Here is a 14011-nt window from a genome sequence, read left to right as displayed (position 1 = left end):
GCACTGCTATCCTTATACCCATGTTTGGGTTTTCTTCCCTCTTATGTATTTTTCTTCCTTATAGATATTTGCATGAGTCTATCTGCTTAGAGACTGTGTGAAAGACAAATTTGAAAGGAAGCAAATAAAATAGGGACCCTGGCCAATCCTGTAACTATACTCTGCCAGGGTCGGGTGGGGGGTGGTGGTAAATGAGATACATCCAGTTGTGATGCCTCTTAAAGGGTCCCCCGGAAAAGAAAGGGTTTGCTTACAGAAGACATGCTTTCTCCTGAGAGCACACACTTTGTGGCCGGCTGGCCGGCTGAGTCACGTGGTGGGAGGGGGCGCTTTTCTTCTCAGCAAGCCCTCCTCTGATGTCACCAATCTCTTCTCTCCTGGGAGAATTAATTAGCATTCATTGGGCGCAGTTGGCAAGGAGAAAGAAGGGCGCGCAGAGCGGGTGTTGGAGAGCAGGGAGGAAGGGGCCCCGGTGGGGAGCGGGTCCGTCCCCCTCCGAGCTGAGCCGCATTGAGATTGGAGGCACAATCGGACAGAGAAAGGCTGTTTTCTAACTGGGATCCTCGGTGACGTATGGTTGCCTGCTCCTTGGCAGCTGTCTTTATGGACCAGTAGGCAGAGGGGAATTGACGCTGACGAGACTTTTGCATCTTGGAAGGGACTGTAATCTACTGTAGTGAAGAACAGAACCTCTCAATCACACGAGTGTAAATAAGAGACGGAGGGGAGTCCAAAGAAAAGGAAGAGGAGGGGAAAAGTGTGTGTTGGGGGGAGCGGGGAAAAGCATTTTTGGTGGATGGTATGAAGCCAGCCATGGAAACTGCAGCCGAGGAAAATACTGAACAAAGCCAAGAGAGAAAAGGTACCCAGTGCTGACAATAGCCTGTTTAAAGCTTTTCATTGGGGGTGCTTAAAAAGGGGTGGCCCGGTTTTGTGTCTCTTGTAAAATAGCTCAAAAGTAATCCCTATGGCACGGTCTTGCTTTCAGGGTGTTATTTTTCCTGTAGCCTGATGTTAAATTCATAGAACAGTCTTTCTGCAACCCATTCCTGTTCCCAGTCTTCCTACAGAACAGGCTGTCTCCTAGAACAGCGTCCGCAGCTTGTCACCTTGAGGAGCTGGATTGGGGGAAACTGTCTTTTTTTAATTAATGGAATGGCATCACTTTGATTCTCTGTTCTGCATGTTCTAGTCTAGGGACACGGGATGCATTGTTTGCTGCTCATGCCGAGGAACCAGAGGGGCATGCATGTTAATTACGCTTCGGTTTCCACTCCTGCTGTAGCAGTTTGGGCATTCTCTCATTCTCTGACTGCATACGATTGCTCTGTCTGTGTATCAGGCCCTGGCTAGGGCATGTCCTAGCCGTTGAAGTTGGAGCTTGAGAGAGAGAGGGGGGTGTCAGCTCTGTTGCCTGTTGCTGATGAAATTGGGTGGGAGGGTGGTCTTCTGCTCTTTATGATTTGGAGATTTGGGGGCTGAGGGGGGTGCTAAAGGTCCTGTTCCTGAAAGGGAATCTTAGAATATGTCACAATGTTGACATATAGATGCTTTCTGTAGAAAGATTTTGTGGTAAGAATGTGGCCGAATATAGAAGCTAAAATTAATCTTTTCCGAGATCACAACTGATGGAAAGTTTGCTACCCACAGAATCAGCTGGGCTGCTTCTGGGAAAGGGCATCTCTCGGCGTGATAATGGATCTCCCTCCCCCAAAGGGAGAGGCTGTCAGAGAAGAACAGGACCGGATGCTCTAACCGCACTGGCTCCAATATCAAAAGCCACCGTGCGAAGGAGGGTCATTCTTTCCCACGGCCCTGCGTCCACGGACAGCCACTAAACAGTGGTACTTGTCCAGGATGGAAGTTTGACTTATGAATGTGTAGGTTGGAGTGTGAAATTGCTGATAGCGAGAACCATTTTACTTGACAAAACAGCAATTTCATGTTTTCAACTTAACCGCACCCTGGGGGTGAGGAACTGCTTGTTTTTACATGAGATTTCTTCTGTACACAATACTTTAGTAACATTGTATCCTAAACAGGGCAATTTTATGTTTTAAATTAGTTAGTTTCAACTTATGATGAAATATACATACCTAAAAATTGCCACTAAAACCAGTTAACTGTATAATACCTCAGTGGCATTAAGTACACGGCCCTTCGATTTTAAAATCAGTTCAACCCCTGCATCAAACCTACTGGCCCCTCCACCAAATAAAAACACCCCAAAGCCCCCAAACAACTCTGCCTTTTCTTCTATGTATATATTTTAAATGTGCATGAGCAAGCAATAGTGGTAACAGAATTTACAAAGCTGAGGAACCGAGATGACAGTTTAAAGGTTCATTTTCATAATGAACAGAGGCAAAGTTCGGGGATGTAATGAAGTGATATTGCACTGTTGTGAAGTAGCCTACCCCAGTTGATAAGAGGTTTTTCCTAAACCAGATGACTGTTTAGTGCACACTTTTTATTAATATGGTGTCTGCCAGTGGCAGATAAAACCATTTTGGTCTCCGCAAAAACATACCTTTCGTTCTTCTCTCCAAAAGCGAGCAAGGGACATAGAACCAATATGAAATCCTTACCACACAATTGTGGCTCGTCATCATTGAGTCTTACAGCCCGTTATTATTTTATGTCAAATAAATATTGTTTAATATCAAATCCACAGGCTGCCATGACATCCATTGACCATCCATATATGAAAACTCGTTAGCGATGCTTTTGGAGACAAAATTAGAAGCCAAAGATAATTCCTGGAGGAACTTTAAAAATTAGTACAACTGATAAACACTAACTCTATGTTAAGGAATTCCAAAGTGCCATGTTAACACAAGCTTTGGTCACATTGTGGCACTTGCTACAGTAGGAATACAGTCCAGGGAGTGTATTTTCACTGCAGCCTCAGGGGTTAGGATCACTATGTAAACCACCTGCCATAAACGCTGGTCTGCAGGGCGGCCTCTCTCCCAATCTTCCTCATTCAGACTAACAAGTTCATAACGGCACAAGGCGGAACTCACACAGGTATCCTCTTTGTCGTGCCCTCAGTTCGCTCGCCCACCGTCCTTCAAGGCATTAAACGAGAACAACACATGTGTGTGCATGTCTGCCGTGCCAGTCTTCCTTCTGATTTCAGTTTCAATTAAAAAAATATCTGTTTAGCTCATTTAAATTAACATTTTAAAAATGGAGGTAATTAGAGCATTCATTACATAATTCTTGAGCAGGTGGAGCTGTTCTTTTTTTTTTTTTTCTTTTAAACCTTTCAGCAAGGGGTTGAATTTACCAAGTTTAACCCCGTGTGTTTTGTCACTTCCCATCGGTTTTTATGCACATGTATTTTTTGTCCTCTGTCCCTTCCTTTGTTTTTAATAGTTAGCACTACAGGAGATATCGGTCTCCTCATTTGGAGTATTATTGCCTAATGGCTAGTACCCAGAAGCTTCTGGATTAATGGCTTTGGATAATTATTACAGTGTTTATTAAGAATGTAAATTAAATTTGGCTTTATAAATCGACCTCAACTTTTCTAGTCGATGCCAGTTCCCGGGAGTTTGGGCAGGACAAAGAGAGCCGTTTCTTTAAATCAGAATGACTTTGTTCCTATTTTTTAAAAAATACTCCAAGTCCTTTAAAAAAAGAAAGCAAATGTGTTTTTGAAACAGTTTCCTAGCTTTTGCCACAGACTACTGAAGGATCAAAATTTACAGGAAGCATTTAGTAGTTACTCAGGAATTTTTAAGGAAAGCAAGCAGTTTTTCTCAGACAGATGTAAGAAATGCCAGATTATTACAAATGACAGCTTTTAAATTGGAAGCATTAAATTAAATCAAAAATGTGAGGACTGAGTAAGCAGATTCACTGAAATGGAATAAGTGGAGGAAATGAATTAGAATCAAATAAAATAGATAATGAAACTTAATAGTAAAGAATGGAGTTAGGTAGTTTCTATTTATTTCTGTGAATTATTACTTGATGTCAATTCATTTGTGAAAGTCAATGCATTTGGAATTGCTGGGAGTACAGAATCATGGGGAAGAAAAACAATTGAGTCAGTTGCTCTACTGTGTGAACAAATCTAAGTATCCGTGATGAAAATTATTTTTATTACATGTAGAAAACTGGAATCTACTGAAGCAATTATCGTCAGGCTAGTTGAGCTCCTGTGACTCGTTGCTAAAATAAATTCCAGAATCTAGGCACCAAATTAAGTTCCTAACCACATAGGAAAAAGAATATACTAAATTGGAAATAATGTGTAATTTCAAATAAATTACAGGACTTAGCCAAAGTCAGAAATGAATTCAAATTTTTGACTTGATTAAAAAATTGACACATCCATTTAAACCTTTTAATCAAATACATATCATTTCTAACATGGTTAGGTTTTGGTTTTGGTTTGGGGTTCTGTTTCTGCAAAATGTGTGTGCACTTTTGGACCCTCATTTTTGTTTAGGAAGAAAATCACTGCTCTAGAATAGATGACATGTGTGTTAAAAACCCAGAGTGACACATTTAACATGTCACACTATTTCTGGTGATCTTTGAATTATTTGATTTTGAGATTTTTATTGATGCTTTCTAACTTGATTATATGCATATGGTACAGAGGATGTTTTAGATGCAGTTTTTCCCTATAAGAATCTGCCCAGGAGGACATTTGAAGAGAGGGTGTCTGGGGGATAGGCTGTAGCGAAAAGCGTTGCCGGCCAGATGGTGCTGGACATATGTGGTAGGTATGATACAGCTCGCTTCTATTTTACTTTTTTTAGAAAACTCAAGTGTGGAGGAGATCGCAATGAGCCATTTGGTATATCTCTTACTTTTATATTATTGTTTCCATTAGCATACTTTTCAAGACTTGCTCTTGCTATTTCATTAGACAAAGAATTCTGACCCAGTTCTGGAAATTTACATTTGCCTACCTTGAAAGTGAGTGGAAATCTTGCATTCAAATTGTAACGTTAAAATTATACTACTCTGTTATTTGGAAGTAAAGGTCAATGTGTGGGTGTCCAACTTTTTGGTGTCCTGGGCTACACTGAAAGAAGAGTTGTCTTGGGCCACACATTAAATACACCAACACTAAGGAAAACTGATGAGCAAAAAAAAAAAAAGGGTTTTAAGTACATTTACAATTTTGTGTTGGGCCACATTCACAGCCATCCCAGGCTGCATGTGGCCCACGGGCTGCAGGTTGGACACCCCGAATAGTCTCAACAACCTGACTTACTAGCCTTGATGTTTCTGAGAGTATGTGAAATACCCAGTTGCCGTCATGACGGATTTCCCCTCACTGGAACTGGTGATGAATTGGATGATTCCAAAGACACTCTCTTGCTTTTCTCTCCTTGGAACCAAATGTACACCCATGAGAGATGGATGTACAGGTCTGGCCAGGAACAGGATGGCTGTGGGACAGAGGAAGAAGGTGACACACACGGGCTTTGAAGAGAGGGAGGCTACAATTCTAGCTCACAAATATACCTCGGTGCTCCTTCATTCATTTATTCACTGAGTCACTTAATAATGTCCTCTTCTGAATCATCATCCTTCCTATGTCCTCTCAGCTCATGTCATAGGAACAGAAGGATGCTCACTCATTTTAGGGGGCATTATGTGTAGTTTAATCTTGGTTTTGCCTAGAATTTTGCTGACAGGTGGCAATTAATAGCAGACAACAATGCCAGAGAGAATTTTGATCCTTAGCCAGCCCAGTGATATTTCTCTTCGGAGAACCTATAATAAGAGAAAATAATTTCCTATTTTGTTGGCTGATTTGATTAATTGCATTAACTTCTCTACATATTCCAGCCTGAATAGCTATATGCAAATCAAGGATCAGCACACCTCACCTATAAAGGGACAAAGAGTCAATATTTGGGGCTTTGTAAGCCACGCAGTCTCTGTTTTCCATCATTCATGACCTCTGCTAGAGTCTACAGTGTGTTTCTAGCTTTCCTTTCATGTTTTGAATAATAGCTAAACATGAAGGCTGGAAAAAAGGGAAAATACATAAATACCAGTGAAGGATGATAGATAGAGCTTTCAGAGACCTCACCCAGGGACTGTGGTCTTCCTGACTGTGGCTCAGTCTTTGTCTGTCAGTTGCTCCCAGTGATAACTGCCTACATGCTAGAAAGTTTGGCAGTCAGCAGCTCAGTTATTCAGCCTTGTCACTAAATCACATTAACTAAGAAAATGAAAAGAAAAATGTGTACAAGGCATTGTTTCATTTGGTTTTTCCCTTAATTTCCCATTGTTCGTTTCATACCCACCCGGGGTGATAACTGACCACAGTTCGATCTGTGGCCACCAGCCACCACCACTCACCTCAGCCCCAGTTGTGAATGGTACCTCAGATGCCACAGTCTGTCGTGCTTCTGCAAGAATATAGATGGGTCTCCTGCCCGTCTCCCTCTTGTACTCTCTCAAGAGGGCGGCTGCAGTCTTCGCTCTCCAAGGCAGGATCCTGGATGTGCACACTCCCCCATTTCTTGCTAGTTGCCCCGAATTGACATGCACTATACCATTCAAGCTGAGGCTTCTCCCTCCAATCACATGACTCGCTTCTAAGTGTTGGGACTCTGTCCTTTAAACAAAATGCATAGTGTGCTTTTGGTAAATAATTTTATATTTAACATCTTTATTTAAGTTGAGCTCAAACACATGAAATAGACATGATTTTCTTTCCTTTCATACATTAAGACTTACTGTCATAAAAAGGCCTTCCCAGAAGTATTGGAAAACCTCCATCTACTTCCCGCTCCCACCTCCACATCCGCTGGGGTAGTAGTATTTTTATGCTGAATTAAGCATCTCAGGCCTGGCTGCCATGTTGTTCCCAGAAAACACATTAGTGTTGGGCAGTTCGTGGTTTTCATTGTCATTGCCTAGCAGCCTGTGCCTCATTGCCCGAATATCTGCAGACTTCCCCATCCTGTGAGGAGGCAAGGACAGGGAATAATACATGGATCCTATGCAGAGAGTGTCTGAACTGCCTGGCCCAGGTGAGGCTGGTGCGCAGGGAGACCCAGGGGTCCATTTCTTGGTCCAGGAGGGCTGCAGGGAGCTCCTTTACATTCAACCAAATATTTATTCAGCACACATTTGGGGGGCACCTACTGAGTGTCGGGCACCGAGAGAGAAATTTTTTTAAAAGGAGGATGCCATGTTTCAGATCAAAAGTGATAGAGCTTCATGGAATCCTCTTGCTTGAGGTCAATATGAAGGGGTCACAGCCACTTTAGCAAAAGGAAATTGGGAATGAGGCCAATGGACCTTCTTGTTCTTCCACCAGCCCCAGTGGGCATTTCAACTCCACTTTCTAGGCTCTGAAGCACTGAGTTTAAGATGAGGTGACAGAGAGGACTGCAGATGTCAGTCGGAGGACACAAATGTCAACCAAGTTTCAGCAGACCGTGGGCTTCCTTGCCAGATTTTCAAGGCTAGGACTGAGTACCGTAATGGAGAGTGAGCCTGTAGTCACCTTTGCTTGTGCAGCTGCAATAGTCACTATAAATTCTATCTGCTCAAGATGAGCATTCAAAGGGGTGGGATGCGGGAGATGGATAAAATAAAGAAAGAAAAGATGATTTGGGTGATTTTTGTCAACTGGAACTGGAAAACGAAGGAGCAGATTCCAACACTCTTAATTTATCATGCTTAGTTAATAAGATGGTACTGAAAGATTTCATTCCAATCTCATATTTTTAAACTCCCCCTTTCCTTGAACTATATGGTAAAAGAATAACTAAAGATGCTGATATGGAATCTTTGCTGGAGATAGAGACACTGACTCTTTGCCACCTGAAATTGGCAGTGAACAGCAGAGCTGAAATGGAAATTGGCAGGTACCACTGGATGTACCCAGGCTCAAAGAACCACCAGTACCATCCCGTGCCAACCCTGGGGGACAGGGCTAGCCCCTTGAGCAGTCCAGGTAAATACAGCCTCGGGGTGAATTCTAATAGCAAGTCAACTGTTATCATTAATATTATTTATAATGGTTCTTTCAGATTGGTGATATTTTATGTTTTGCTTGATGCCTTCATTTTTCACAGGGGTGTGGGTGGAATTGGCCCTTCGACAATTTTTGAATCATCTTTCTTTTTCTCTCTTCTCCATTCCACCCCATCCTTCGCCTTTTTCTTCTCCCTCCTCTCCCTTCCCTCACCCTCACCTCTTCTTCTCCGAGGGAGGAGTATACAATGAGCTACACCTTTGGGTTAACCACAAAATTTCTAGTGTCTGAACTGATAATGGCATGAGGGAGGGTGTCACCCATGTGCACCTTGGGACCAAGAACTAGGCTAGGACACTTGAGGAGCCTTGGCTCTGAGTACTGTGAGTGTCCCCAAATTTCATGCTGGTCCCACTGGTTTGCACCACTCTGATTTAACATCAGTCATTACCTTTGAGATGGGAAAGTCAAGGCTCAGGAAATGGGAACGGGATAATGGTACCCAATCCCATCAGGTAAGGTCCATTAGGTCTGTATCTGGTTTCCTTGCTCATGAGAACACTGGTCTCTAAGAACCACTAGGTGCTGGGCCTGGGAAAAATGTGCATCAGTTACCTGGGGGACTCAGAAGGGGAGAATACTGAGTAACATGTACAGCCACCCACCACATTTCCAAAGTCTGCACGTGCCTTCATATTCAGCTCAGTTAAGTACAATTCAATGTTCTCAAGTTACCTAAGATGTGGCTCTAAGGGGATGGTGGTGGGTCAAATAAGCACAATAGGTTTAAAGTTTTGCTACAATTTTGCATGAGCCCTTAGCACCATGTTTCCCAAATAGTTTCTTACGCTTTCAGGAATATCTCTGAAATGACCACGCAGAAGCTACAACTCTAGAAATGACAAACCTGAGGTCCAATGAAACACACCTGTTGAATTACAAATGACAAAAGTCACAACACCTGTAATTGATTAAGTATAACTTTTTAATTTTACTCGTATTTTAAAACCTAAATTGTAGCTTCAGGTGAATTATCTGACTTGGGATTTAGTTCTACATCTGGAGTTCTGCATTCCTCCATTCAACGTAGGGCTATGAGATGCTGGCTCTGTGTGTACCTGAACAATGCTGGTTAGAAAGGGTGAGCAAGGAGCAGTATCATACGTTTGTCTTCAGAGGTCCTTTAAAGAATGGAGGGTTCTAGAATCTTGATTTTTTTCTTAAAAATTGCCATGAGACATGACGTATTCATATGATGGATGAATACTCTCCAGCAATTAAAAGGAACAAATTACTGACATGCTACAACATGGATGAATCTTGAAAACATTATGCTAAATAAAAGAAGTCAGTCACAAGAAACCAAATACTGCATTGGTATGAAATTTCTAGAACTGACAAATCTTTAGAGATGGAAAGTAGAGTTGTATTTGCAAGTGTCTGGAGAGATGGGGAGTGACTGCTAAGAGGTACAAGGGATATTTTTTTTGAATGATGGAAATGTTTTAAAACCAGATTGTGCTGACAGTCACAGAACTCGGAACATTTACTCAAAACCCTTGACTGTACACTTAAAAACAGGTGAATTTTTAATGTAAGCTATCTCATCAAAGCTGTTTTTAAAAAGCATCCCCCCCCCAAAAAAAAAGCACCATTACTTGTGCAGTTCAGTAACTCAGAATGAGGGACAAGGGTATTTATTAAGAAGAAGAAGGTCCCCGAGTTAACACAAACTACTCTTGACACAACAGTCTTCAATTTTAAGAATGTGTTAGAAAGACACCAGGCTAGTTGGAAATCAAGAAAAAAACTTAAAAAAAATCTTTCTTGGACTGAGTGAAAAAGAGTAAACATCAATATCTTATTAGGGGTAAGTCCCCTAGCAATTGCTCTTGGTGAGTTTTGTCCACCGGTTGAGCAGTTCCCTGGAAGAGCGTTGGAAAAAAGCGTGCTTTTGACCCTACAACCAAACACTGGAGCGTGGGCGGTCTAAGCAGCAGCGGCGGCTGAGGAGAAAAATGCAAAGCTCCAATTTCTCTTCTGAAACCTTTGGGGCCAGATTTGTTCTAGAATTCAGAAGAGTTTGGGTGTTTGAAAAGTAACATGGCACGTACACCGTGTGCTACATGACGTCCCCAGCATGGGTTTGTGCGCTCCCGCAAATCCAACACGTTAATCTTTGCGGAGAGCCCTCGTTAGGGGCAGGAAAGCCTGAAAACAGCCTCTTGTCCATTCAGATGGGGTTCTGACACCAAATAAGTTTACATCAGAATGCGTTTCATTACCAGATGAAATACGCCGATAAATGGATAAACAATCCTTAGTTTTTAGACTTCTGGAACTGTATGGTGACAAACCGTAGAGCTCTAATAGTACCGCGGTGCTGGTGATATTTCATGTGAGTGTCCCATGGACAAGCAGGTTGTTGTCTGAGGGGGAGAAGCAAAATCACTGAGCCTGACTCATAGAATCATCTCCCCAGATCCTGAAGGGATCTCTAAGCTGCACGTAGTTTTCACTCTTTCTGTGCAATGACTGAAATCAGGGCCATTTGCGCCTGGAGTGAGCGCAGAGACCTTGCAGGTAGGACCGTGTAAAGAATACAGCGCAGGCCCTGGAGTGAGGGGTCCAAACGCAGCCACATTCTCGCCTTCCCTGTTGCTTGGAGATTCTCTTGGCTTCTAAATCAATGCAGTTGCCACTCTGTACTTAGATTCCAAACCAGATGGTGTGAGAGAAAAAATAGAGAATTCCATATGGCTCTTGTGTCTTTTTTTTTTATGCAGAGTTCTCAGTTTCTTTTTAGTGCAGGCAGGGGAAAGAGGTTTTGTGATACTAGCTGACTGGGAGATCTTTGCCAAAGGAAAATGCCTCTCCTGCCTGTCCAGTTATTATGCTCAAGACCGTCTCTCCCCACCCCCTCAATGTCCTTAGTCCCCACCGGAAAAGTCCACTAACTCCAGTGTGCTTTCCCTTGATCTTTCCAGGTTTGACTTCTGTGGTGTAAGTTTCCCACAGAATTATGTTCTTAGGACTTGGATAGTTAATCCGTCACCATCTGCTGCTTTTTTTCTTTTTCTTTCTTTTTTTTTTCCACACCTTCTCTAGGCCTACAGGAAATCCAAGGATGGATGGCCACATGCCGCCCTAGGGGACCAGGCCTGAGATGGCGGTCTGAGATGGTGGCATCAGTGAAAGAAGGAATAGTCAATGCCACACCTGCATTCAATGGCCTATTGTGCTTGCCATGTAGGAAAGACTTTGAGCTACTGTAGATTGTGTTCCACAGGCTGCAGGCTATCGTACACGAGAATGTAAATCCTCTGTTCCAAGTGTAGCCTGTGGACCAGCAGAATTGGCATCACATAGAATCTTATTGCAGAGGCAGGGTCTCGAGCTCTCCCCCAGACCTGCAGAGTCAGAATATGCATTTTAACAAGATTCCCCAATGGTCCTGTCCACATTAAACTTTGAGGAGGACTAATTTAGAGAAAGGTCCAGGAGCAGGGACAAGACAGGAAGGAACCGAAGTGAATTCACCCTTGAAATCTTGGCCCCTCTGGTTTTGGGGAAAACAGAGAGTTGCTGAAGGTATTCATTCTGCTTCCCCCCTCTGCCTGTGGACAGGCATGCACAAGAACTGGCAGTCAGTAATGCACGGACAGTGACCTTTGTTAGCTGGAAACACAGTGACCTTGCATTCTCTTATCTACTTGTCTGAAAGCATGCCTTCTCTCACTCCTTTGTTTAAAATCTTGGTGAAGGAGATGGGGAGGAGCAGTGCAAGTGGGAGAGGTCTGTTTCCTTGTGGCAAAGAGAGGGCAAGGAGAAAGTAGTTGATAGGAACTTGGGAGAAATTCTTACACGTCCCTCACCAGGTTCTTTAATAGAATCCAATGACATTCAAGGTGCGGTTACTTAATGTAGGCTATATGCCAATGGGCCAAGAATGACTATTCCTACATTTGTAAATCTGTAGTTAAGCATTCATTCTGACAAGTAAGAAGGACAAAAACCAACCCTTTCACCAATCACCAATTCCCCCCCTCTCCCCAGCTCCCTGGTGCTGGAAGGCCAGAGAGCCCTCTCCTGTATGGGCTACGATGGGGAGTGTGGGGAGAGCATGGGGCAATGGGGGTGTTTCACGGGAAGAGAGCTTAGCAGGAAGCTCACCTGTTGGCATTTCCATTGCCAAGAAGGGATTCCTGAGCAAGCATGGAGGGACAGGGACCTGGAGAAAGGCGTGAGAACCTGGAGGGAAGGGTTTGGGGCAGGGGAGGGACAAGCAAACATATCTCCTGTGTTCACACTGCTGTGACTCAGGTCACATTCTTGGTTCTGCCCAGGTGTGACCTAAGAAGACTGGTCCCGTGAAACCTTCAGCCTTTATCCCTCTGGCTCTGGCTGGGTCGGGCCTGGGACTTCTCTCTCACTGATCCACTTTATAGAGTGACGCCTATGGCCACGAGTCCTGGGATATGCTTCGGGGCTTTGTTAACATCCTTTAGTGTCACTCAGGCCTAACCTGAGCTTGTAAAACCCATAGGTTTGAGGTCTTTTCAGAAAACACTTGACATGTATTTCAAGGGAGGAAAAATACCTTAATCTTTTTGTGTACATTATGGAGCCTTCGTCGTAGTTGGGTGTTTTTGTAAATAAAGTTTTATTAGAACCAGCCACGCCCATTCATTTGCAGCTTGGCTGGCTGCTTTCCTGCTACAGCAACAGAATAGGGCAATTACAACCATACACCCTGCAAAGCCAGAGATATTTCCTCTCTGGCCCTTTACAGAAAACAACTGCCAGCTCAACTTAGCGCAAATGCATTGTTACAGGATACAGCAAATGCAGTCTATTTAGGGTAGGGAACACCTAAGAATTTTGCTAGTCACTCAGTTTCCTGACATCTTCTCCATCCATGAGGCCTCACCTTCTTCTCTCCAGGTTCCAGAATCCTTGCTCTAGGGGGTGTTGGTTGTGGGGGGGCCCACATCCCACAGGCTTTAGGCTAAAGCTCAGCCCTTTTCCAGAGGGTCCCTGACTCTTTCTGGAAGCTTAGCCCATCTGGGCTCTTTCAGGACTTTCTCTAATCATTCTCATAATAGACCACATCCTGTTAAATAGATGTCATGGAGCTATTTTCATTTTTTTCCTTTCCGTGTACTTCAGCAACTTTTATTTTCTGTGATATGTAAAGGATTATTTGTGTTTTATTATATGTAATATTGGGGGTCATTTCTTTAAGTGCCTTTTCAAAGTATGGGCCTCTAATGCCCTGAATCAGAATCACTGAGGATACTGGGTAGACATTGAGATTCCCAGGCCCCACCCACCCTCTTTGGGGTGGGCCTCGGGGGTCAGTACATTTTAGGAAAGCTCCCCAGGTGATTCAGACACATATTCAAGTCTGGCTGCCACTACCATATACATAGAAGACCAGAAGCTTGGTTAAGGACATAGTTCCCCAGGAGAACATCTTTGCGGAAGTGTTATATCAGTTTAAAACACCTTTCTGGAGGCTGACGCAAACTTGAAATTCTCAGGCAACTTGTACACATATTCACTATCAATTTGCCCAAAGCCAGATCACCACATCCTTAGCAGATGGTGCTATTGAATTTGAAACAAACCCCTCTTGCCGTTTTTATATTGCTACTGCCTCTTTGTGTATCTAAAACATGCAAAAAGATCCTACTGCAGCTGTAGGCAAACACCAGTGTGTTCGTTATCTGTTGTTGCGTAACAAATTAATCTTAAACTTGGGGGCTAGTAACAACAGCGTATATTATCTCAGTTTCTGTAGGTTGGAGGTCTGGGCTCGGCTCCTCTGTCTCTGGGTATCATCCGAAGGCCCAAGCAGAGAAGCATCCGCGTCCCAGCTCGCCCCTGCGGTTGCTGGCAGGACTCCGTTCCTCACTAGCTGCTGGCCGCAGACCTCCCTTGATTCTTTGCCATGTGGCCTTTCCCACAGCTCCCTCACGACACGGCAGTTGGCTTCATCAGAGAGAGCAAGTGAGCGGGCAAGACAGTGTGCCAGCGGGA

The 14011-nt window shown here is 43.5% G+C and overlaps 1 protein-coding gene across 5 annotated transcripts in view; it reads left to right on the top strand.

The window, feature by feature from the left end:
- GPM6B (glycoprotein M6B) overlaps positions 1–14011 on the top strand; it is a 144309-nt gene that overhangs the window by 106955 nt on the left and 23343 nt on the right. The window contains exons 1-2 of one of the 5 annotated variants that reach the window (XM_037046326.1): positions 377–862; positions 7829–7948. The exons of 1 other annotated variant lie outside the window; for it this stretch is intronic. In XM_037046326.1, the coding sequence (XP_036902221.1) occupies positions 802–862; positions 7829–7948 (181 nt within the window). In that variant the 5' untranslated portion in view covers positions 377–801. Of the gene's footprint in view, positions 1–376; positions 863–7828; positions 7949–14011 lie in introns of those variants that run through there. 3 more of the 5 variants (XM_037046325.1, XM_037046330.1, XM_037046327.1) reach the window with 3 other exon arrangements.

This window comes from Sturnira hondurensis, unplaced genomic scaffold, assembly GCF_014824575.4.
Source record: "Sturnira hondurensis isolate 20B ecotype Veracruz unplaced genomic scaffold, ASM1482457v3 Scaffold0005220, whole genome shotgun sequence".
Classification (NCBI taxonomy): domain Eukaryota; kingdom Metazoa; phylum Chordata; class Mammalia; order Chiroptera; family Phyllostomidae; genus Sturnira; species Sturnira hondurensis.
The sequence above is the reverse complement of the archived record's forward strand: the minus strand, read 5'-3'. Positions and strand labels throughout refer to the sequence as shown.